General features: G+C 43.3%; 1 protein-coding gene across 4 annotated transcripts in view; it reads left to right on the forward strand.

Annotated features, from left to right (window-relative positions):
* Positions 1-24,414, forward strand: part of LOC306765012 (histone acetyltransferase KAT7-like) — a 28,160-nt gene extending 3,746 nt beyond the window's left edge. Inside the window, exons 3-16 of one of the 4 annotated variants that reach the window (XM_079252335.1) lie at positions 6,931-7,146; positions 8,219-8,494; positions 8,578-8,660; positions 9,104-9,190; positions 9,337-9,429; positions 13,481-13,579; positions 13,658-13,768; positions 14,246-14,437; positions 15,501-15,590; positions 17,300-17,440; positions 18,001-18,094; positions 18,215-18,361; positions 20,292-20,398; positions 20,478-24,414. In XM_079252335.1, coding sequence (XP_079108461.1) covers positions 6,931-7,146; positions 8,219-8,494; positions 8,578-8,660; positions 9,104-9,190; positions 9,337-9,429; positions 13,481-13,579; positions 13,658-13,768; positions 14,246-14,437; positions 15,501-15,590; positions 17,300-17,440; positions 18,001-18,094; positions 18,215-18,361; positions 20,292-20,398; positions 20,478-20,576 — 1,835 coding nt within the window. In that variant the 3' untranslated portion in view covers positions 20,577-24,414. Of the gene's footprint in view, positions 1-6,930; positions 7,147-8,218; positions 8,495-8,577; positions 8,661-9,103; positions 9,191-9,336; positions 9,430-13,480; positions 13,769-14,245; positions 14,438-15,500; positions 15,591-17,299; positions 17,441-18,000; positions 18,095-18,214; positions 18,362-20,291; positions 20,399-20,477 lie in introns of all 4 variants that reach the window. The other 3 variants (XM_079252337.1, XM_079252338.1, XM_079252336.1) reach the window with 3 other exon arrangements.
* Positions 24,415-24,628: the final 214 nt, after the last annotated feature.

Here is a 24,628-nt window from a genome sequence, read left to right on the forward strand (position 1 = left end):
AATCAGGTCTGTTTTTTTAAAGCAATGGTGCCTGAGGGTATAAAGATAATTAAAATCTTGTTTTGACCTTTGGTCTTGTCCCCAGCACACAGAGATTCCTCTTGATTCTCTGAATCTGTTGATGATATTATACACTAGGGATCTTCCATCTTCACAGTTTTACATCGAGTAACGTTTTTCTAAAATTATTAAATGGTTTTTAGACCCAGTTCATCTCAGATTGGTGAACCTCTGTCCATCTTTTCATCTGAGAGACTCTGCCTCTCTGAAATGCTCAGTCATGTTACTGACCTGTTGTAGTCATCTTTTGCTCCTTGGACTTTGACACTTGTGTCATGATATCAGTTTGTATTAAACCTGCGTTTACAAGCCGTAGTTTGATTAAATGTTTTAATTCAGATTTTTCAGTTTAGAAGATGTTTGATGCTGTAGAAGTCTGTATAAAAGCAACATGTATCTCTGGATCTAGCTTTTAATGCTAAAAAATAACTTTATTATAATTGATATGTTTATTTTGATGTCACGTCAGTATTTTTCAGTATATTTTCCTTCTAAGTGTTTTTTCATCTGGAATAAATGTTATGAATATGAACTTTCTCCAGCACGTTTTGTTCCCCACTTTCCATGCAGACCATCCGTTGATTCTCTGCATTTATACGCATGTTATCAGACCTAAGTAATTCATTCAACACAAGGACGCCGCTGAAACGTTCATTTGAACCGTGGAGGATGTTTTTCATCCAGGAAGCCCAGAGACTTCCGACCCGCTTCACTTCAGCCGTTCAGAAGCAGCTATTGTATCTGGGCAACCATAAAGCAGGAATGGATTCAGACAGCCTGACCTCCCCCACCACACACGCACACACGCACACACGCACACACACACACACACACACACACACACACACACATATAAACGCATAAACCACCCCCTGTGTGACCTCCTTCTGCTGTGTCTGCCGGAGGGGATTTAAAGCAGAAAAAGAAAGGTCGACGCTGCTGTTTGTTGGGAAGAGAAGTTGTCTGCAGTCTTCTCGTCTGCACAGCGCTGACGTTCGGGCCACAGACGTGAAATATTCAGAAAGAAGCGGATTCAGAGCTTCCAAAATCCCTGCTGGGCCAGGATCACTCTCGTCTCGACCTCTCCGGTCGATCGCAAAAAGTAACTCTTATGTTGTTCTTCCAGTTTGTTTCTGCTGCTCTGGTTTCGATCAGCCGAAGTCTCCAACCAGACTCCAGTTCTGATCGTTACGGTTCTGTTTGGTGAATGTGTCTCCAACCAGACTCCAGTTCTGATCGTTACGGTTCTGTTTGGTGAATGTGTCTCCAACCAGACTCCAGTTCGGATTGTTACGGTTCTGTTTGGTGAATATGTCTCCAACCAGACTCCAGTTCTGATCGTTACGGTTCTGTTTGGTGAATGTGTCTCCAACCAGACTCCAGTTCGGATTGTTACGGTTCTGTTTGGTGAATATGTCTCCAACCAGACTCCAGTTCTGATCGTTACGGTTCTGTTTGGTGAATATGTCTCCAACCAGACTCCAGTTCTGATTGTTACAGTTCTGTTTGGTGAATGTGTTCCCAACCAGACTCCAGTTCTGATCGTTACGGTTCTGTTTGGTGAATGTGTCTCCAACCAGACTCCAGTTCTGATTGTTACGGTTCTGTTTGGTGAATGTGTTCCCAACCAGACTCCAGTTCTGATCGTTACGGTTCTGTTTGGTGAATATGTCTCCAACCAGACTCCAGTTCTGATCGTTACGGTTCTGTTTGGTGAATGTGTCTCCAACCAGACTCCAGTTCGGATCGTTACGGTTCTGTTTGGTGAATATGTCTCCAACCAGACTCCAGTTCGGATTGTTACGGTTCTGTTTGGTGAATATGTCTCCAACCAGACTCCAGTTCTGATTGTTACGGTTCTGTTTGGTGAATATGTCTCCAACCAGACTCCAGTTCTGATTGTTACGGTTCTGTTTGGTGAATGTGTCTCCAACCAGACTCCAGTTCTGATTGTTACGGTTCTGTTTGGTGAATATGTCTCCAACCAGACTCCAGTTCTGATCGTTACGGTTCTGTTTGGTGAATATGTCTCCAACCAGACTCCAGTTCTGATTGTTACGGTTCTGTTTGGTGAATGTGTTCCCAACCAGACTCCAGTTCTGATCGTTACGGTTCTGTTTGGTGAATATGTCTCCAACCAGACTCCAGTTCTGATCGTTACGGTTCTGTTTGGTGAATGTGTCTCCAACCAGACTCCAGTTCTGATTGTTACGGTTCTGTTTGGTGAATATGTCTCCAACCAGACTCCAGTTCGGATTGTTACGGTTCTTTTTGGTGAATGTGTCTCCAACCAGACTCCAGTTCTGATCGTTACGGTTCTGTTTGGTGAATATGTCTCCAACCAGACTCCAGTTCTGATTGTTACGGTTCTGTTTGGTGAATGTGTCTCCAACCAGACTCCAGTTCTGATTGTTACGGTTCTGTTTGGTGAATATGTCTCCAACCAGACTCCAGTTCTGATTGTTACGGTTCTGTTTGGTGAATATGTCTCCAACCAGACTCCAGTTCTGATTGTTACGGTTCTGTTTGGTGAATGTGTTCCCAACCAGACTCCAGTTCTGATCGTTACGGTTCTGTTTGGTGAATATGTCTCCAACCAGACTCCAGTTCTGATCGTTACGGTTCTGTTTGGTGAATGTGTCTCCAACCAGACTCCAGTTCTGATTGTTATGGTTCTGTTTGGTGAATGTGTCTCCAACCAGACTCCAGTTCGGATTGTTACGGTTCTGTTTGGTGAATGTGTCTCCAACCAGACTCCAGTTCTGATCGTTACGGTTCTGTTTGGTGAATATGTCTCCAACCAGACTCCAGTTCTGATCGTTACGGTTCTGTTTGGTGAATGTGTCTCCAACCAGACTCCAGTTCTGATTGTTACGGTTCTGTTTGGTGAATGTGTCTCCAACCAGACTCCAGTTCTGATTGTTACGGTTCTGTTTGGTGAATGTGTTCCCAACCAGACTCCAGTTCTGATCGTTACGGTTCTGTTTGGTGAATATGTCTCCAACCAGACTCCAGTTCTGATCGTTACGGTTCTGTGAATGTGTCTCCAACCAGACTCCAGTTCGGATTGTTACGGTTCTGTTTGGTGAATATGTCTCCAACCAGACTCCAGTTCTGATCGTTACGGTTCTGTTTGGTGAATGTGTCTCCAACCAGACTCCAGTTCGGATTGTTACGGTTCTGTTTGGTGAATATGTCTCCAACCAGACTCCAGTTCTGATTGTTACGGTTCTGTTTGGTGAATATGTCTCCAACCAGACTCCAGTTCTGATTGTTACGGTTCTGTTTGGTGAATATGTCTCCAACCAGACTCCAGTTCTGATCGTTACGGTTCTGTTTGGTGAATATGTCTCCAACCAGACTCCAGTTCTGATTGTTACGGTTCTGTTTGGTGAATGTGTCTCCAACCAGACTCCAGTTCTGATTGTTACGGTTCTGTTTGGTGAATATGTCTCCAACCAGACTCCAGTTCTGATCGTTACGGTTCTGTTTGGTGAATATGTCTCCAACCAGACTCCAGTTCTGATTGTTACGGTTCTGTTTGGTGAATGTGTTCCCAACCAGACTCCAGTTCTGATCGTTACGGTTCTGTTTGGTGAATATGTCTCCAACCAGACTCCAGTTCTGATCGTTACGGTTCTGTTTGGTGAATGTGTCTCCAACCAGACTCCAGTTCTGATTGTTACGGTTCTGTTTGGTGAATATGTCTCCAACCAGACTCCAGTTCGGATTGTTACGGTTCTTTTTGGTGAATGTGTCTCCAACCAGACTCCAGTTCTGATCGTTACGGTTCTGTTTGGTGAATATGTCTCCAACCAGACTCCAGTTCTGATCGTTACGGTTCTGTTTGGTGAATATGTCTCCAACCAGACTCCAGTTCTGATCGTTACGGTTCTGTTTGGTGAATGTGTCTCCAACCAGACTCCAGTTCGGATTGTTACGGTTCTGTTTGGTGAATATGTCTCCAACCAGACTCCAGTTCTGATCGTTACGGTTCTGTTTGGTGAATATGTCTCCAACCAGACTCCAGTTCTGATTGTTACGGTTCTGTTTGGTGAATGTGTCTCCAACCAGACTCCAGTTCTGATCGTTACGGTTCTGTTTGGTGAATATGTCTCCAACCAGACTCCAGTTCGGATTGTTACGGTTCTGTTTGGTGAATATGTCTCCAACCAGACTCCAGTTCGGATTGTTACGGTTCTGTTTGGTGAATGTGTTCCCAACCAGACTCCAGTTCTGATCGTTACGGTTCTGTTTGGTGAATGTGTCTCCAACCAGACTCCAGTTCTGATCGTTACGGTTCTGTTTGGTGAATATGTCTCCAACCAGACTCCAGTTCTGATTGTTACGGTTCTGTTTGGTGAATATGTCTCCAACCAGACTCCAGTTCTGATTGTTACGGTTCTGTTTGGTGAATGTGTCTCCAACCAGACTCCAGTTCTGATCGTTACGGTTCTGTTTGGTGAATATGTCTCCAACCAGACTCCAGTTCTGATCGTTACGGTTCTGTTTGGTGAATATGTCTCCAACCAGACTCCAGTTCTGATTGTTACGGTTCTGTTTGGTGAATGTGTCTCCAACCAGACTCCAGTTCTGATCGTTACGGTTCTGTTTGGTGAATGTGTCTCCAACCAGACTCCAGTTCTGATCGTTACGGTTCTGTTTGGTGAATGTGTCTCCAACCAGACTCCAGTTCTGATCGTTACGGTTCTGTTTGGTGAATGTGTCTCCAACCAGACTCCAGTTCTGATTGTTACGGTTCTGTTTGGTGAATGTGTTCCCAACCAGACTCCAGTTCTGATCGTTACGGTTCTGTTTGGTGAATATGTCTCCAACCAGACTCCAGTTCTGATCGTTACGGTTCTGTTTGGTGAATGTGTCTCCAACCAGACTCCAGTTCTGATTGTTACGGTTCTGTTTGGTGAATATGTCTCCAACCAGACTCCAGTTCGGATTGTTACGGTTCTTTTTGGTGAATGTGTCTCCAACCAGACTCCAGTTCTGATCGTTACGGTTCTTTTTGGTGAATATGTCTCCAACCAGACTCCAGTTCTGATCGTTACGGTTCTGTTTGGTGAATATGTCTCCAACCAGACTCCAGTTCTGATCGTTACGGTTCTGTTTGGTGAATGTGTCTCCAACCAGACTCCAGTTCGGATTGTTACGGTTCTGTTTGGTGAATATGTCTCCAACCAGACTCCAGTTCTGATCGTTACGGTTCTGTTTGGTGAATATGTCTCCAACCAGACTCCAGTTCTGATTGTTACGGTTCTGTTTGGTGAATGTGTCTCCAACCAGACTCCAGTTCTGATTGTTACGGTTCTGTTTGGTGAATATGTCTCCAACCAGACTCCAGTTCGGATTGTTACGGTTCTGTTTGGTGAATATGTCTCCAACCAGACTCCAGTTCTGATTGTTACGGTTCTGTTTGGTGAATATGTCTCCAACCAGACTCCAGTTCTGATTGTTACGGTTCTGTTTGGTGAATATGTCTCCAACCAGACTCCAGTTCTGATTGTTACGGTTCTGTTTGGTGAATGTGTCTCCAACCAGACTCCAGTTCTGATTGTTACGGTTCTGTTTGGTGAATATGTCTCCAACCAGACTCCAGTTCTGATCGTTACGGTTCTGTTTGGTGAATATGTCTCCAACCAGACTCCAGTTCGGATTGTTACGGTTCTGTTTGGTGAATATGTCTCCAACCAGACTCCAGTTCTGATTGTTACGGTTCTGTTTGGTGAATATGTCTCCAACCAGACTCCAGTTCTGATTGTTACGGTTCTGTTTGGTGAATGTGTTCACAACCAGACTCCAGTTCTGATTGTTACGGTTCTGTTTGGTGAATATGTCTCCAACCAGACTCCAGTTCTGATTGTTACGGTTCTGTTTGGTGAATGTGTCTCCAACCAGACTCCAGTTCTGATCGTTACGGTTCTGTTTGGTGAATATGTCTCCAACCAGACTCCAGTTCTGATTGTTACGGTTCTGTTTGGTGAATATGTCTCCAACCAGACTCCAGTTCTGATCGTTACGGTTCTGTTTAGTGAATATGTCTCCAACCAGACTCCAGTTCGGATTGTTACGGTTCTGTTTGGTGAATATGTCTCCAACCAGACTCCAGTTCTGATTGTTACGGTTCTGTTTGGTGAATATGTCTCCAACCAGACTCCAGTTCTGATTGTTACGGTTCTGTTTGGTGAATGTGTTCACAACCAGACTCCAGTTCTGATTGTTACGGTTCTGTTTGGTGAATATGTCTCCAACCAGACTCCAGTTCTGATTGTTACGGTTCTGTTTGGTGAATATGTCTCCAACCAGACTCCAGTTCTGATCGTTACGGTTCTGTTTGGTGAATATGTCTCCAACCAGACTCCAGTTCTGATCGTTACGGTTCTGTTTGGTGAATTGATTAGCGGTGAAGCCGGATCGTATGCGCTTAATAATCCCTCCAGACGAGGAGTTGCAGGAAACCGTGGCAATTTACAGGAGTTCAGTGGAAAAGGAGGATTGTAAGAGTCGTTGTTTTTTATTTTTCTGTTGAGAAACACTTTATTACAATTTGTTTTAATGTCTGGAGTCCAAGGAGCAGAAACGACAGCATTTACAGGCTGAACAATATTAGACGTGATGTCGGTAAAGTGCACAAATAGTCCCTCTTGGTTTAAAAACATTGCTTTTTTGTTTTGTTTTGAGTGTTTTCTGCTTCATGTTGTTTTATTAACAGAGTCTTGATGCAGGCGAGGAGTTTGGGGGGATCGAGGGGGGTTGGTTATAGTCATAAAAAACACAGAAAATGAAAAAACTCCTTTCAAATTGCAGTTTACAGACTTGGTTTCTTGTTAAATAAACTTTTCTTCTCTTCTTTTCCAGACAACTGCAGCTCAGTCCGTTGCAGCTCTCCCGCGGCTGTGGGTCCTGACGAAGGCCTAGAGCCAGCGTCCGACTCTGCAGCAGCAGCGACGGCGGCGTCCGTCTTCACCTCCGGCCGCAGGATCACTCGCAGCCAGCAGGGGGCGCTAAACACCACGGCCAAAAAATACCCGCTGCGTCAGAGCAGGTCATCTGGCTCGGACACGGAAGCGAACGGTGAGACTGTCCGCGGGGGGTTGGGTTGTCAGTGACGGGTTTTCGTAAGGGAGGCGGCGGTGCAGGAACAACAACATCAAGAAATGTTCTCTCCTGATAAAAAAGGCAGAAAAGACACGAAGATGAAGAGGAGGATCGGAGTGTTTCCTCTGTCTGTGATCACGTCGTGTTCCTGAGATGTGTCAGCTGGACGTGCCGAATGAATGAGAGTCGCTCCAGAAACCAGGAGCCGCCGTCGAGCGTTGATGCACCCATTCAGACAGATCCGTCCCAGCTTGTGTTTGCTTCTTATGGGATGTAATGGGTTCTGGCATCACGGAGGGAAAATACTGAACAAAACAGAGACATTAAAAGACAGTTTTCATTGTATCTGCATGTAAATGGAAAACCAGCGTTTTGAGGGAACCGTGACATGTCAGATAATCCGAGACGCAAAATGACGCCTGTCTTTTATAAACGTGTGACTTGCTTCACATGGAGTCTGTCAGTCTCACCATTATCCTCTGGTAGAAATGTTTTAGTTAAATCACTGAGAGGAAAGAAGCTTAAAAGGAAATAAGTCACCATTGTTCTGGTTCTGAAGTCCCCCCGATGTAAAGTCGCCTCACTGAGCATGCTCAGACCCTCATTTCAACGTGCTTCTGGATGCCACTGTTCTAGACAGACACACATATTGTCACTACATTACAGTTATTAAGCTGGAAGAAAAGTCACATTTTTATAGTATGATGTGTATAATTTGGCATTTTAAGTGAATATAACCACAAAGTAACTCTGTGATTACATGTGGTTTGTCATAGTTACTGCAGTTAACCTTCTGGTTTGTGCTGTTAAAGACACAGGAGATTTTGTTAACAGGAAAGTTTTTTACCATAAAATGATGAAAAATGCGTCTGGTTGGGCTGTAACTGTGTAGCCAGCAGCAGCTCCTGTTTACGTCCCATTCTGTGGATGTTTTCATGTTTATCAGACTGTAGTCAGATTAAAAATGGACTATTTTACGTTCAGAAGAGACATAAGAAGAAGCTCCTCTAATCATACTTCTGTTTAATGAGCTGAACTCTCTCGGCAGATGTGAAGCAGCGGGCCGACCGAGACGAGACCCCGCCTCGCACCCCGACCGGCAACGCTCCGTCCTCGGAGTCGGACATCGACGTTTCCAGCAACGACCACGTGTCTTCAAGCAACGACATCGTGGTCTCTCAGGAGGAGGACGAGAGGCTGGCCAAAGAGCTGTCGCTGAAGGAGGCCGCCGCCCACGACCTGTCCCACCGGCCCAAGCGACGGCGTTTCCACGAAAGCTACAACTTCAACATGAAGTGTCCCACGCCTGGATGCAACTCGCTGGGTGGGGCCACACACACTCTGCCACCACCTTTTCTCCGCTTCAGGAGTCTTCACAGCCCGACTTCTTCTCTGGTTCTTCCTCAGGTCATCTGACAGGGAGACACGAGAGACATTTCTCCATATCAGGATGCCCTCTCTACCACAACCTGTCAGCTGATGAGTGCAAGGTACACACACACACACACACACACACACACACACACAGAGTTAGATCAACAGGGTTTCCAGGCTGTTCTGTAAGTGTGAAGCAGAGACTGGGAGCGATTTTCCAGGAGAAAAACCCAACCAGGAAGCCGTAAAAGCAGCTCCTGCTGTCTTTTCTCTTTGATTCGGCTGCGTTCACACTTTGTGACCCGCCTTGTCGCAGAAATCTGCAGAATTTCCCAGTTCCTCCGTCTGCGTTTCCACTTGAAGCCACTTTTCCACTGGCTTCCCAGCCGGCCGTCACGCTTCGACAACATGTCCAGCAGATGCCGCTGCAGGAAACCAGGGGAACAGAGATTGAAGTTGTCAAGCTGCTGAAACACGGAGGAGGTTCCTGTGATGTTTTGGCTCCAGGGGGGTGTGTGTGTGAGTTGTGTGTGAGCAGACAGTGTTGATGTTTCGTCAGGGCAAGGCATCGACACGCGACAAGCAGGCCGAGGAGAGGACGCTGTCGCACCGGCAGGACGAGAACAGACACTCCACACGGAACCAGGTAACACGCGGTCAAACACACTCCCAGACATCGGTGAATACACACACACACACACACACACACACACAGAGATTTTTGTGTTGTGTTCTACACTGAGTGAGTGTAGTTGTGGACGGACATACAGTTGTGTGTTTGTGTCTGGACAGGACTTCCGTCGCAGCTCGACCTCAGATCGCACTGCAGCCCGTCAGCATATCAGGGTCAGAGCGAAAAGGAAGACGAGCTCCGACTTCTCTGAAGTAACACGAATAGAAAACATCTCCACACATGTTCTCCCTGAGCGCATTGCAAACGATTTAAACTGTTTATACAGATTTATTTTAACATTAATATTTATTTGAAAGACAAATTAATGCTTTAAAACTTATTTCAGCTCACTAGTGTTCATAAGTATCGGCACACTTTATTGTTGGATTTAATGAGAAAGTGTCCCAAAACTTATGAGGTTTAAAGAATCGGCTGCTAACATCCCAATAATAATCATTCCAATAATAAACACCCTGAGAATCCTCTGTCCACGTGCTGAATGGTCAGACCTCAGGATGTGACTTCATCACTCCAACCAGAAGTCAGTCTCTAAAGAACGTCTCAGTGACGCCACATTGTTCGTTACGCCGCCATGTTGGTGGCAAGAAGCTAGCTGCCGTTAGTGAGGCACTGCTAATTTGCTATTAATTGTTTCTCATCAACCAACCAACAAACCAAGCAACCAAGCAAGCAACCAACCAACCATCCATCCAAGCAACCAACCAGCCAACAAACCAAGCAACCAGCCAGCCAGTCAGTCAGTCAACCAACCAACCAAGCAACCAGGCAACCAACCAAACAACCAGCCAACCAACCAAACAACCAACCAACCAACCAACCAACCATCCAAGCAACCAACCAGCCAACCAGCCAACAAACCAAGCAACCAGCCAGCCAGTCAGTCAGTCAAGCAACCAACCAAACAACCAGCCAACCAACCAAGCAACCAGCCAACCAGCCAGCCAGTCAGTCAGCCAACCAACCAAGTAACGAGCCAACCAGCCAGCCAGTCAGTCAGTCAGTCAACCAACCAAAATTTATTTCTATAGCACTTTTCATACAAAAGTAGCACAAAGTGCTTTACAGAATAAAAAGCAAGACTAAAACAAGGTTAAAAACAAACCGTCACACACAAAAACACACAACTCACCCAAAGCTGAACACATTCACTGATGTTTTCACACACACTCACCGAGGTAAAACGTATAAAACACTCTCATCCAACGGCTCAGGCAGACATTAGACCCTTGCATCAGGCTCAGTGGACTATGAGGAGGCGACATCTTGGGGATCCATCCACACCGGGACACTGATCATGTCCACAGAGGCCACCAGATGGTGTTAACAAGCACTACACTTTCCAAACCAGTTCAGCACCCACACTACCAGTCAAAAGTTTGGATTAAATCCAATAGGAAAGTGTGTCGAAACCTTTGACTAGTAGTGTATGTAGTTGTGTGTGCTTGTTTGTGTTCAATACCTGCAGGATTTTCCAAAATCCTGGTTTACAAACCTCCCAAACTGCCAGCTGACGGAGCTTGATGCAGCTTCCCAAGACATCTACAGTTACCGAATCGCTTTCACAAGGGTGGAGTTAAACCTCGTGGGCGGGTTCCACATTTTCCATGGTTCAATGGGTGTCGGACCTCCAGCTGGTGACAGTTCCTCAAATCCAGTGTTTCCTCTCCACGTTAAAGTTGAGTAAAATATAAAAAAAAACACAGATAATGTTAAGGCAGTGTAAAAATGATGGATGTCTGTGTGTTATATTTGGAGTTAATGTTAAGGGGACTGATAAACACACCGATGTGAATAAACAACATGAAACTGCGATAATTTGGAGGTGAAGTGTAAACATTTCTGTCTATACACACCAATTCCAATTCCAACTATATTTATAGAGCGCTTTAAAGGTAGAGTATGTAAGATTTTCAATGTTTTCAAAATAAATTAACTAAAAAAATAAGTACAGTTATAATTAGTTTTTTAAACATGTAGGTTCCAGTCTGTCCATATTTGATGCATTATTAAATTACAAGTTTAATTAATGACAAAGACCCTTCTTGAACGTTTTCTGACCAGTAAAAAAAAAAGTACTTCTTTTCCACCAGTAGGGGGAGTATAAGCCCATTTATTGCAGAGCGGCTCTGAGCTACAGCTCACAAGCGATTCATGCCCTCATTGCAGCTGGCAAGGAGGAGGGGTGAGGGGTGAGTTTTGCTCATTACTGCCAACCTGTGGTTGTTTGTGGAGGTAGCAGTTTTGTGGTTTTGCTCACGACCTGGTGTTTGCCACCTGCTGGTGGAGAGAATCGCCTTGAAATCTTACATACTCTGCCTTTAAAACAAGACAGTTGACCAAAGCGATGGACACAATCCCAAGCTCAACAACATACAGAGTATATGAAGTGAAAATAAAATAAAAAAAATATATATATATTAGTCACTTTTACACACCATATATAAAAAGAAAAAAAGAAACATTAAAAAGGAGTCAGCAGCTCAAGCAGTCTTAAAAGCCAGGGAAAAAAGGTGCAGATTAAAAAGCAGAAAGAGACCCCGCCTGTCGCAGGTGCTGTAGCAGTGAATTTCATAGTTTTGGACCAACAACTGAAAAGGGGCGGTCCCCCCTGGATTTCAGCTCGGTTTTTGGGACAACCAGCAGGTTGTCCCAGGTGTGATGTGAAAATATGATTAAATGATGAAAAGTCGAAAACAAACTCGCTAGGTGGGTTCCACATGAAGCGGCGACAACAGTGTGCTGATACTGGAAAAGGAAGAGGACGGTGGCTAGAGAAGGAGAGGAAAACTTGGTTTCATTGTTTAATCCAGGATCTGGAGCTGGACCACGACCGCCTTCAGGACGGACTTCAGGACGTCCGTGGGGACAGTTGGAGGACCTGCTTTAGCAGCTAGCTGCTTGCTTTAAGAAGCAGAGAAGAAATTATAAAGACGCTCGGCCATGATGATACAAAGCTGAAATAAAACAGCAGCAAAGTGACGCCTGCATCCCTCGCCTTCTCTGATTGGTTGGTTTTATATCTGTCGGATGTGAATATTAAGAAAAATCAACCTCAGTTTGAAAAAATAAAACTCGAAAAATCGCTGAACGGAATTTCGTTGCTGATGGGAATGTTCACATTGACTGGATAAAAAATGTTCCCAGAGTTGTGCAAAAGTTTTTCACTGGGAGAAAAAAAATCATGATTTTATGACAAAAGAGGAAATAAAAAGTCTAGAAATGTTCATTTTAAGTCTAATTAAGTCATAATATTTATTTCTCACATTTACACCGCAAAGACTGAATTAGTCAAATCTCCAACCAACGTCATCGTAGTCGCTTTTACACTGAAAGACACAGCTGGGACTGCTTCCAGTTATCTCGTTAAATGGTCATTTAGTCTGTCGTTCAGGGTCAGCAGGCGGTCTGGAAGCGAATGCAGCATCCAGCGGCAAAGCACTGATGCACCGTAGTCGTTTCTATACGAAAAGTTGCAGTGGCCGAGTTGCTGCTGCATCCGAGTTGCTGCATCCGAGTTGCCGCTGCATCTAAGTTGCCGCTGCATCTGAGTTGCCGCTGCATCCGAGTTGCCGCTGCATCTAAGTTGCCGCTGCATCCGAGTTGCCGCTGCATCCGAGTTGCTGCTGTATCCGAGTTGCTGCTGTATCCGAGTTGCCGCTGCATCCGAGTTGCCGCTGCATCCGAGTTGCCGCTGCATCCGAGTTGCTGCATCTGAGTTGCTGCTGCATCTGAGTTGCTGCATCCGAGTTGCCGCTGCATCTGAGTTGCCACTGCATCTGAGTTGCCGCTGCATCCGAGTTGCTGCTGCATCTGAGTTGCTGCTGCATCTGAGTTGCTGCTGCATCTGAGTTGCTGCATCCGAGTTGCTGCATCCGAGCTGCTGCATCCGAGCTGCTGGCAGGACGCCTGCTTGGTTGATCTGTTTGCCACCAACAGACGTTGCAGAGGTGATGTGATCAGTGATGGAAGTTCAGGACGGTCTGTCTTCAGACCACAGCAGAGGCTGATGATGGATCCGTGTTGTATAAAACGTCTACATGTTGCATCAGTGTCTAAAATAACCGCGTTAAGAATAATACACACTCCCCGTCTGAAGTCTGGACACACTTTCCCACTGGATTTGATGGGAACGTGTGTCCAGACCCTGACTGGTACTGGAGTTAAACCATCAACGGGAAGTTGAGGCTGAAGGTGGAGAGCTCTTCTCCCGGAGCATCAGCGCTGAAGTGTTCCATCTTTCAGGCGCCAACAGAACGCCAGCTGCGCTACAAAGAAAAAGTGACGGAGCTGCGAAGGAAGAGGAACTCTGGCCTCAACAAGGAGCAGAAGGACAAGTACATGGTGAGGAGAAAAGTCCGGGAGGCGTGCCGCCCGGCGCCACATTGCCGTTTAACACGCCTGCTTCCTGTCTGCCGCCAGGAGCACCGCCAGAGCCACGGGAGCAGCCGGGAGCCGCTGCTGGAGAACATCACCAGCGACTACGACCTCGAGCTGTTCAGGAAAGCGCAGGCACGTGCCTCGGACGACCTTGTAAGAGAGAGAACTCATCACCACCTCCCTCTTTTACTCCCTTTTCTCCTTCTTTTCTACCTTATTCCTGTTCTTCTCTGTTGCAGTCTGCAAACCCTCCTCCGCAGCCGCAGGAGGAGTCACAGATATGTTTGGTAGTTTGGAAATCACTTCCTGTCATCTTTATTCGTCAGTCACCTAGATTTTCTGCTCCTTTTAAACACAAACAAATCAATCTTTATTTTTATCTCTAAGATTAAAATGAATCAGAAGTTTTTTTTTCCTCATCGTTTCTTCGTCATGCTCAGTGGGAGACGCAGAACTCATCCATGAAAAGTCTTTTTACTTTCTGACCGCCTCCTCCACCGAGGTTTTCCTTCCTCCTGATCTTTGCTTCACCTCAAACTCTTCTATGAATAACTGGATTTTTTTTTCACTCCCCCACCTGTATGTCCTGTCTCTCCTGTCCCCCCTGTCCCCCCCGTCCCGGCGGTGCAGGAGAAGCTCCGTCTGGCCGGCCAGGTGTCGGAGGGCAGCAACATGATTAAGACCATCGTGTTTGGACGCTTCGAGCTGGACACCTGGTACCACTCGCCGTACCCGGAGGAGTACGCCCGCCTGGGGAGGCTCTACATGTGCGAGTTCTGCCTGAAATACATGAAGAGTCAGACCATCCTGCGCCGGCACATGGTGAGGGTGTGTGTGTGTGTGTGTGTGTGTGTGTGTGTGTGTGTCTGTGCGTGCGTGCGTGTGTGTGTGGGGAGGGGGCAGACATAAACGAGATCTGCTGTGATGAACGTTTCTGATTCTTACGAGTAACACCAACCGTAGACCTCCTGGACCTCCTCCTGTTCTGCAGGTTTTAGATGTTTACCTGCTACAACACACCTGACTCATTTTACACACACACACACACACACACACACACACACACACACACACACATATATATATATATATATATATATATATATATATATATATATATATATATATATATATACATATATATACATACACACACACACACACACACACACACACACACACAGTTGTGTTCATATGTATTCATACCCTTTCATTAAGGAAGGAAAAAAACAGCTGCCTGTAAAATAAGCTGAAATTGACTAAAGTAATAATAAATAAAAAATTTATGAAAATCATTACATTATTTTATAATTCTGGTTCAATAGAAAAGTGCTCTAATTTGTCCAGGATCAGTTTGTTTGTTTGTTTTATTTTCTTTCTTTAACTCGATTAAATGAAAAAACAGTGTCTTATATTACTAAATTATATTTTGCAAATGTTTAGTTATTGTTCCTTTTTTAAGTCTCCAGTTATTTGAGTGACTGTTGTAAATTCAGCCTTTTCTTTAATGAAAGGAGATGAATTTTCTGTCCCTGTCTGGTTCTTCGTTGAAGCTAAAATGTCCCTGATTGATAACAAAGCTTCTGTTTAGTGGTTTTAAAACTCATAGCTTAATGAATCCTGTTTTGACGCCTCAGGCTGCTCTGTTGTGTTCACACACACACACACACACACACAGACCGTGTTAACTTTGTCCTTAAAGACTCTAGTGAGAAAAAGAGACACTCTCTGCTGAGCAGAATGTTTGGGAACCGGATTAATAAACACCTACAGTGGAAATGATGTTTTAATGAAGAATTTAACACATCAAACTGTTTGCTTTGTAAGCAGTGAATGTATGAAGGAGTTTCCCACGCCGTTCTGATGTTTGTTGTTTGATCTGAAGGCCAAGTGTGTGTGGAAACATCCGCCAGGCGACGAGATCTACCGGAAAGGGAACATTTCTGTCTTTGAGGTGGATGGAAAGAAGAACAAGGTGAGTGTGCACGTGTCACATGCAGGGATGCTGCAGGAAGCAAAGCAAGGCGCTGAGCTGCCATGTTGGTCAGCAGACCAGCGTCTGGTGGGTCTTTTCCTGGAACGACCTCTGCTTCTTGGAAACACGTTTGACTTTTTGTGCTTCGTTTAGTTTAGTTTTCTCCCTCAGATAAAAACTCACTGAACATGAATAATTTGGTTAATTTAACAAGCAGTCGACATGAAAAGGCAGTTTGGTTTCCATAGCAACTCTCAGACGTGTTCACGAGCAGGATGAATGTAAAGTGAAGCAAAACTGCCTTTTTTATATCAAGTTGTTTGTTTAATTGGTTTTCTATGATCAATTAGTCATATTTATCCCTAGATATATTAGATTGTTATTTTTTTTTAAAAATGCTTCAACAAATACACAAAAAAAAGACCCAAACGCAGGACTATGAGGCAGGAATCAGGCAGACGTAGGCACTAGGATTTATTTATTATACATCATGTTTATATAAATATAATTTCAACTAAAAATGTCTCATGACGGCCGTTAAACGGTCCATATTTGTGCCCAACCAGTTCCAGTTACACACAACTTGGTGCAGAACACCAACAATGTGATGTCTATGTATGTTTGCGCTGAACAAAGAATAAATGACAATATTCATAACGGACTGCGGACAAAGCCAGGAGGACGTAGAGACGGGTGCAGGACAGAGACAAACACAGAAAAATGCTAGAGATCTGCTCTGACCAGAAGAGGTTTAACTTAAAGCTGGGTTAGGTAATGTTGCGCAGATACATGTTACTCTGGGTGAAGTGGTTCCTCGTCCTGATAGTAGTCTGTACATTTTGTAATCATGAACAATAAGAAATATAGTTAGACCCCTCAGTTTACTGTAAACCTGTAAAAACTCTGACCAATCCAAACATTCAGACCCAAATGAAGTTCTTCATTTCTTATATTTCATAGCTTCTTCTCCCGGCTCCCCTCCTCCCCCTCCAGCAGCACATACGTGATAGCCACACCCTGCAGATAAATAGCGTGTTAGGATGAAATAAAAAGTAGGGAAGAAGAAACTCGAAAGGCAAACATGGCTGAGAAAATGCAGGAAGGATTTCCCAACCCGGCTCGGTTTATTTGCCTCCTCCCGCTAAACAGCCGAGAAAGAGAAAATCTTTGGTGGAAAAAGCTGCGAATAAAAAAGCCTCGGATCATGCAAGGAGCAGAACCAGAGGGTGAGGAGCCAATACAATGGCAGGGGCCATGACAGTGGGAGGTGCCAAGATTGGGGGGAGTGGTCAATAGGTAGGAGGAGTCAAGACAGGGGGAGGGGCCAAGACAGGGGGAGTGGCTAAGAGAGGAGGAGCCAAGACAGGGGGGTTGGCCAAAACAAGGGGAGGAGCCAATGCAAGGGGGAGGAGCCAAGACAGGGCGCCACTTTCACATCCTGCTAGTTCCCTGACATTACCGACCCCAGCTTGGATACATGGAAAACATTGGAAAATTTCTAAAAAAAAAAAAAAAAAAAAAAAAAAAGCCAGGCAGAGGGACAGAATGTAATGTGGTTCATGAAACGCAGAAACCAGAACCGGAACCCAAACGGTCCGAACAGGAAACCCCAGAACACACAGAGGAACTATAACAAGACGAGAACTAAAACTCAGAGAAAAACCAGCAGGCTAAAAATGCATCTTTCTGTTTTTCATCATGTTTGTCAGATTTACTGTCAGAACTTGTGTCTGTTGGCGAAACTCTTTCTGGACCACAAGACTCTGTATTACGACGTTGAGCCGTTTCTCTTCTACGTCATGACCGAAGCCGACAACACGGGCTGCCACCTAGTGGGATACTTCTCCAAGGTAACGCCGGGACACGTGTGTGCAATGTCACGTCACACACTGATAGTGGCTAATATTGACACCTAGTGGGTAAACTGGGAATAGCAACTGTCTGGAATATCATTGTTCAACTGGAGAATCTGGTGTTTAGCCTCCATCTCTAACACATGTCCCCTAAAACTTCTCCTCAAACAGATTTTTTCTTTTTGAGAGGAAAATAAAGCAGATTATTAGTCACACGTGTTCCTTTTTAATGTGGCGCCTCGGTTGCTGCCGCTGATTTCCTCCAGTTTTACCTTTCATTATGCTCTTCTTCTGTTTATCGCAGCAACGATGCACAAACATGGCTGTGCTCAAAGGCCTACCGATTAAACTAAATGTTAAAAATAATTCTGTATAGTTAAGTATAGATTAAAACATGTTTTTTCTAACAATGTCATGGTTTCCTCATCATCTCTTATTGTTTGTATTGTATTATAGAAAAAGTGAGAATGATCCCGCAGCTTCTAACAGCAGCTTGTGCTTAAAATCCAAAGTGAAGATGTGTAACGTCGGAACGGATTTCTTCTCCTCCTCCACAGGAGAAAAACTCCTTCCTGAACTACAATGTGTCCTGCATCCTCACCATGCCGCAGTACATGAGGCAGGGCTACGGCAAGATGCTCATAGACTTCAGTGAGTCAGCACACCTGTCATGCTAACGCTACATCTTACCGTCACGCAGCTGCACACCGATCAGCGACAGGTGAACGCCGCCGCAACGAGGCTGAACAGCTGTGTGATCTGTCCCACCAGGCTACCTGCTGTCCAAGGTGGAGGAGAAGGTGGGCTCCCCCGAACGCCCCCTGTCGGACTTGGGACTAATCAGCTACAGAAGTTACTGGAAAGATGTTCTGCTGCGCTACATGAACAACTTCCAGGGCAAAGAGATCTCCATCAAAGGTCAGAGTTTATGCACGCATCAAAATGTTTGAAACTCGCAGCTGGAGGAAGAAACTGAGGGATGAAAAGCAAAATGTCAAGCCCGTTTTTTTCTTTACTTTTTCTGTAGTCGGTTGAGTGGTCCATGCTCCGTTAACTTTTCATCCTTTACCGTCCCAATAACACGATTAATAGTGAAATTGACTCCCATCCTAGACAAAAGGGAGGTACGCGCCAGAACAGAAGGTGTGTTGGAGGCTATGTGGTCAGGAAGGGGCGGACCACTCACACATATTCTGGAAAGGCTGAAAACTTAGAGCATATTGGGAGGAAGTTTGGAAAGTGTTAGGTTATGAACTCCCCAGAACAGGACTGGTGTTATACCCAGGAAACCTGACAGACGAGAACATCCAAGGTGAGGATAAATATCTAGTAAAGGCCCTGTTAGCAGCCAGCAAGAAAACTATTACTAGAGAACAGTATGAAGCCGAACCACCTACAAAGGCGCAATGGCTGAAAATAGTGGAGGAAATACATGAAATGGACAGACTAACGCATATACTGAGGATACAGGAGGGGAAATTTGACTCAAAGTGGGTTTAATATTAAAAAAAAAAAGAGGGGGCATGACACCTTAAATTCAGAAAAGTAGCTTAAGATTAGGACAATACCACTTATTAAGAGCAGAGGGCTCTCCCCTGTAACTAGAATATTTATTCTTATTATTTTGTTACTTTGTTGATAAAAAATCTACAAGGATAGAATTATGAGACTGTATACACAATTGTAAGTTTATTCAATCTATCTACAAATATAAAAGACAAATGTTTTTTTGTGTTGTTTTTTTTTTTTTTGCTGAAGTTCTGTCTGGTGACCAAGCGGCAACCTCCGGCGGTTAAAAGTGAATCCTATGCAGAAGTGCATAAAACTGCAGTTCCCCCTTCATCCACTAGAGGCTGCAAAACAGAGTGAATCTTCATAGACTCCCATGTTAAAAAGACCAACTTCACAGCAGAAATAAACATGTTTACAGCCTGGTACAAAAATCCAGTTTTGGTTTATAGGTCAGGTTTACCTTCATGACAACTGTGGGGGAAGTGAATTTTTTTGTAACTCGCCCCTTTAAAAGTAATTTAATCTGGAAGTTCGGCATATTTAGGGGCGGGTCCTTTTGATTGACAGGTACCAATCTCCAGCTTCAAGTAAGAAGAACGTAGAACAACTGCGGTTTTCAGCCGGTTAACAATGTGACTTAGCTTTAGCCCGCTTACCTCCGTTAGCTGGTTAGCTCCTGTTAGCTCCAGGTTAGCTCAGTTAGCTCTTAGCTACAGAAAGCTTGGCGTTCGCTCGATGTCAATCATCCACCATGATGCTCACAGCCCCCCTCTCTGCTCCACCTCTTTGCCCATATTTGTATTTTCCGGGCAAGACGACACACATGCCCCTGCCAAGATGGTGACGGTAGGAACCGCCCACTGAGCTTCATTTCAGCTCTTCAGAAACCTACGGGTGACGTCACAGAGGCTCCGTCCACCTCTTTATATACAGTCTATGGGGTTGACATGGTTAGGGTGGGGGTTAATCTAATTTAATTTCATTAAGTCAACTCAACTTATAATTATTCGAAAGGTGCTTTATGGGGCAGATTATATAAGATTTAATCTTCTATCTGTGCCTATTTGTTCATGTATAACAATGTAAAGTTAAACTGAACATGAAATGAACAAATAAACTTGTAACATAATGTCAGTTCAACTAGACATTGTATTGTTGTGAAAAATACTCAATAAAAACTTAAGTGACAAAAAAAATAAATAAAAAAAATTGACTCCCATCCTGTGGGACCCACGGGATTCCTGAAAAAACGTCAGCCTCTATCTCAGACCTGACATTAATATGGAGTTTTAACAACACAATCAGATTTACCTTCCACTTCCTGCCATTTCTCCAGAGATCAGCCAGGAGACGGCTGTGAACCCGGTGGATATCGTCAGCACACTGCAGTCCCTCCAGATGCTTAAATACTGGAAAGGGAAGCACCTGGTTTTAAAGAGACAGGTAAGAAACAAATCCAGATGTTTCCTCCTGCTGCTGGCTAGTTCTTCTTACTTAACCTTGACTCATCCTCCTCCTGAAGGACCTTATCGACGACTGGAAGGCCAAGGAAACCAAGCGTGGCAACAGCAAGGCCATCGACCCCACAGCCTTAAAATGGACCCCACCAAAAGGGACATAGAGGCGCTTCCCTCGGACCCCCAAAAACACTCACATGTATCCGCACAGAGGTCCTCCTCCGCACACTGGCATGCTCATTATCCCTGAGGCTAAACCCTCACAGCTGTAACAGCAGCAAACCCAGCCGGCCGCTACTTTGGGTTCAAACGGTCACTGAGCTGCTTTCAGTCAAACAAATGGAGCTTATTTATAAAGATAGTGGCACTTTGTTTGGATCTTGTGCAGAATTAGAGTAAAATGAGCGATGAACCTGTACGTGTTACAGAACTAATTCATCAGACTGGCATGTTAAACTAAAAATTTATGTGACTGATCGGTTGGAATAAAAAGCTTTAGATGACTGTGAAATGGTTAGGATGCATTTAGAGCTGTAAACCCCGTTATGAAGTCTTTAAATCGTTGTATTTGGTGACAGTTTTATGCCAGGGGTCCGCTCTCTTTCTTTCTGACATTTTGTTCAATTCCTGCTCAGAAAATTCAGGAATTTTCTATCGTTTGTTCTGTAAATTCAGGAATCCTTAAGTGTAAAGTTTAAACTCTTATTACACTTTTATTTTAAGATTTAAGATAAAATGCAAAGTGAAGAGCCGCTGGGAAAAAGACTGGCTGCCGACATCTCTGCGTTCGCTTCCTGAAAAGTAAAAGTAATGAAAAGAAAAGGCATCGTTCGCTGTCCTCTTCCTCGTCACTTCATTAGCGAGCGCAACAGGCGTCTGCTAATTCAATCTGCAACAGCCGGTATGGACCCGGTGTCGCTTTTCGTTCTGTTTTTATGATGATTGACACACCACAGGCCGGCCGGATGCCATTAAACAGGACTCGGCCTGGATGTCCTCCGTTTCTAAGAATAGGAGCCGTTTTTTGTTTGATACCTTTTAAATTGGTTCAAATAAGATTAACATGCTGCTAGCATCACATGCTAAATACAGAGCTGCTACATAAGCTTGAAAACTAAGTAGACTTTCATCATTTCTCTGAGTGGTGCCATAAATCCTCTTTAGGTGTCCAACAAACCTCCTGCAGCCGTCATTTATACACCCACTGCATGTATTGCTGAGTTTTGGCCTTACGTTTTAGCAGTCAGCTAAAGTTGCAAACATTCGGTCAGATATTTAGAGGAGTTTTCAGACTAAATTTTCCTGTAAGATGGAAGAAACGCCTCCGTACAGTGACTGTTTGAACCCAAAGCAAAGTGACACACCTCTCTCGGCTTCTCTCATGCAAACAAGCGCATGGTGTCTGGTTTTTATCTCCTGTCAGTCAGTTCGCTGGGAAGCTATAGCTGCCACTGGCCATGTTTTAACTGTGTTGTCTTCAGGCAGGATCCTGCTCTTCTTGTTTGTTTCCCATTTTTTCTCCCATTTATCTCAGTAGTGTCGTTTTATTGTTTGTACAAGTTTGACTGTTTGTTCTGTGTCCTTTATTCAGTTTTCACTTCTCAATTATATTTATACTTTTTCTATCTCAAAGGTGTTACCACTGTTCAAAACGGCTCATTTTAAGCTTCAATGTTTTGTTTTTTATTCTGTTTACATTTTAACATTCAGAAAAGTGTGATTTTTTTTTTTTTTTGACTAAATTACTTTTGTTAAATACGTGTTATTTATATTCTTTCAAAGGTATGTTAACTGCGTAGACGAGGGGGTTGAGGAATGTCTATTTTGTAGGGCTGGATTCCTTTTTTATCGGACTTGTCTGTGGATTTGAATATATTTCAAAGCTTTTGAAAGGTACAGGAGGGAGAATTTAATGCCCACTCCCACCCGTAACTCCCGAGCTAACAATGACAGAAGTCATTTCCATTTCAAATATTTGAGGTCCCTGATCAAAAGTGACACAGTTGAGTCAAAACGTGTAACTTTTGCACGTTGTCAGTCCTTATTACCACTGTAATTACTGCCACGGGCACTTAGACGACGTAAATGGATTGTTTATGTAAGCTGAGAAAAGCCGCTAGCTCAGTGTGACTAGTTCAAATTTTATTATATTTATTGACAATCTTCATATTTATTTACGTAGTTCAGATTAGAGAAATGGTTTAAATCTTTTGGTAAATGTGCTTTGAAAGAAAGCGAAAGGCTGTGGCTTTTTCACTTGACTTAGCATAGCTAACCTTGGAGTGTCTCTGTATGTCTATAAAACAACAAACATGTTAAAAATATTCTTTTTTGTTTCCAAAACTCAGCAAATTGAATTCAGTGAATATTTATAAGCCTTAGATGCTCTGAATGGTTGATTGTATCATACATGGCTGAAGCTGTGATCTCAATTTTTCCTCCATGCAGTTTGTATTAAGCTAAGCTAAACTAAGCTAGGCTAAGCTTGCTAACGACTACTAGCAGGACGTATGTATTTAGTTTGTAAGAACAGTCTTTTTTCTTGGTCTTTATCTGACTCTAAGCACCAAATTAAATCATAAACCTTGATTGTTTTTATTTGAATTTAAATTAATTGATCTGGAAAAGGGGACAATCAACCTATAAAACAAGCTAAATGCTAACTGACCCAAGTTAGCCAAAAAGCTCATTTCAGGCAGCCTTTTTTATGTTAGTGAACATTCAGAATAACAAAAAAAATTAAACATAAATGTGAATAAGCAATGGAAAGACTGTGTGGGTATGACGAACGCAAAAATGTAATGACTAGCAAAGTAATTTCCGATTAAAAACAACCTAGTTGTAAATATTTAAACACTGAAGACGTTTGACAACAGTTAACGTAGATCCAATCTTTTATTTTTACTTTTTTCATTGTGATTTAATTGTTTAAATGTGGAACTATTTACTTTTTATTTTTATTTTTTGCCTGATGTTTTTTGTTTTTTTTTGCTTTTGTTGGTTTTTCTATGTTATAAGATGTGTGGCCTTTTAAGTACATAAGTTTGGTTGTTTTCTTCTGTGTGTCTTTATTCTTTCTTTTCATTATATTTTTGTTGTCTTTCTTTAACCATTCACATTTTATTAGCATTGTTACAGAAATATATTTGGAGTAATGTTGTGGTCGCATTGCATTATGGGGGAAAGAGACCGAACACATTATATGGCCTTGTTTTCAGAGAAAGACAATTCTGTTTTTACAGCTTTAGTAAAGGGATGGTTTTCATGTTTGTCCTTGACTTTTTTTTGCCTTCTTTTATATAACAAGAAAGTTTCTTTTTCACTTAGTGATGGTTATTCCTTTTAAACTGGTTTGTCCTCAGGGACCTGCATCCACTGGTACATTTTTATTGAATTTTCAGGCTGCCAATGATATTAAACAACTATGCGGTGAAAAATTTGTTAAAGGTGTTTCAGGGTTTTTATGGACTCAACATGCACCAAAGATCATATATTTTGGGACGTATATTCATTAAATGCAATGGGAAAGTGTCCCAAAACTTATGATAAATAGTGTAACGTTGACCTGAATGTAAAGTTCATGTTGATCAGAAAAAAGTTTAATTATTTTGTCCAAAAATGCCCAACAATTTGTTCAGTAAGTGATCCTGTGTAATGTTGAAGTATCCAGACATGATATTTTTATGGTAATTTTCATTTTAATCAGTTTTTTTTTTTTTTTCTGTTGTCTTCATCCTGATGTCTTATTGTTTATTTTGAGCGAGCTTTCTGTGCCAATGGCAGCTATAGATGTGCAGCTTGGGAGCACTTTGTTGGTTACTAACCCACCTCAATAGGATTACAGTTACTATGAAAGCATTCCACCACCCTCCATCAGTCACCAGCGAGCTTTTGTAGTACTGCTACCTGATTACTCACACAAAGCAGCGACACACAAGCAGGTAGTGTGGCGTCGAGATGTAGCTCAGTTGTGCTTTTGTACTCGCTTCTCCCTCCCTCCTCAATAAACAAAAAGATGCTAGAACACTGAACTATGTCTGATGTGTTTGTATGTCAGCGGTTTCCCATGCCAATGCCATTAAAGGGTTAAACCTTTCAGGTAAGGGCTAAAGAAGTCAAATCAAATACTTTATAAAATATTTCTAACTCAAATATTTATAGAAATGGAACATTTATTACTGACTTGAAGGTGATTTTGTAGCAGGTATTTAGTACA

The sequence above is a fragment of the Telmatherina bonti genome (assembly GCF_933228915.1).
Source record: "Telmatherina bonti genome assembly, chromosome: 14".
Taxonomy (NCBI): Eukaryota; Metazoa; Chordata; class Actinopteri; order Atheriniformes; family Telmatherinidae; genus Telmatherina; species Telmatherina bonti.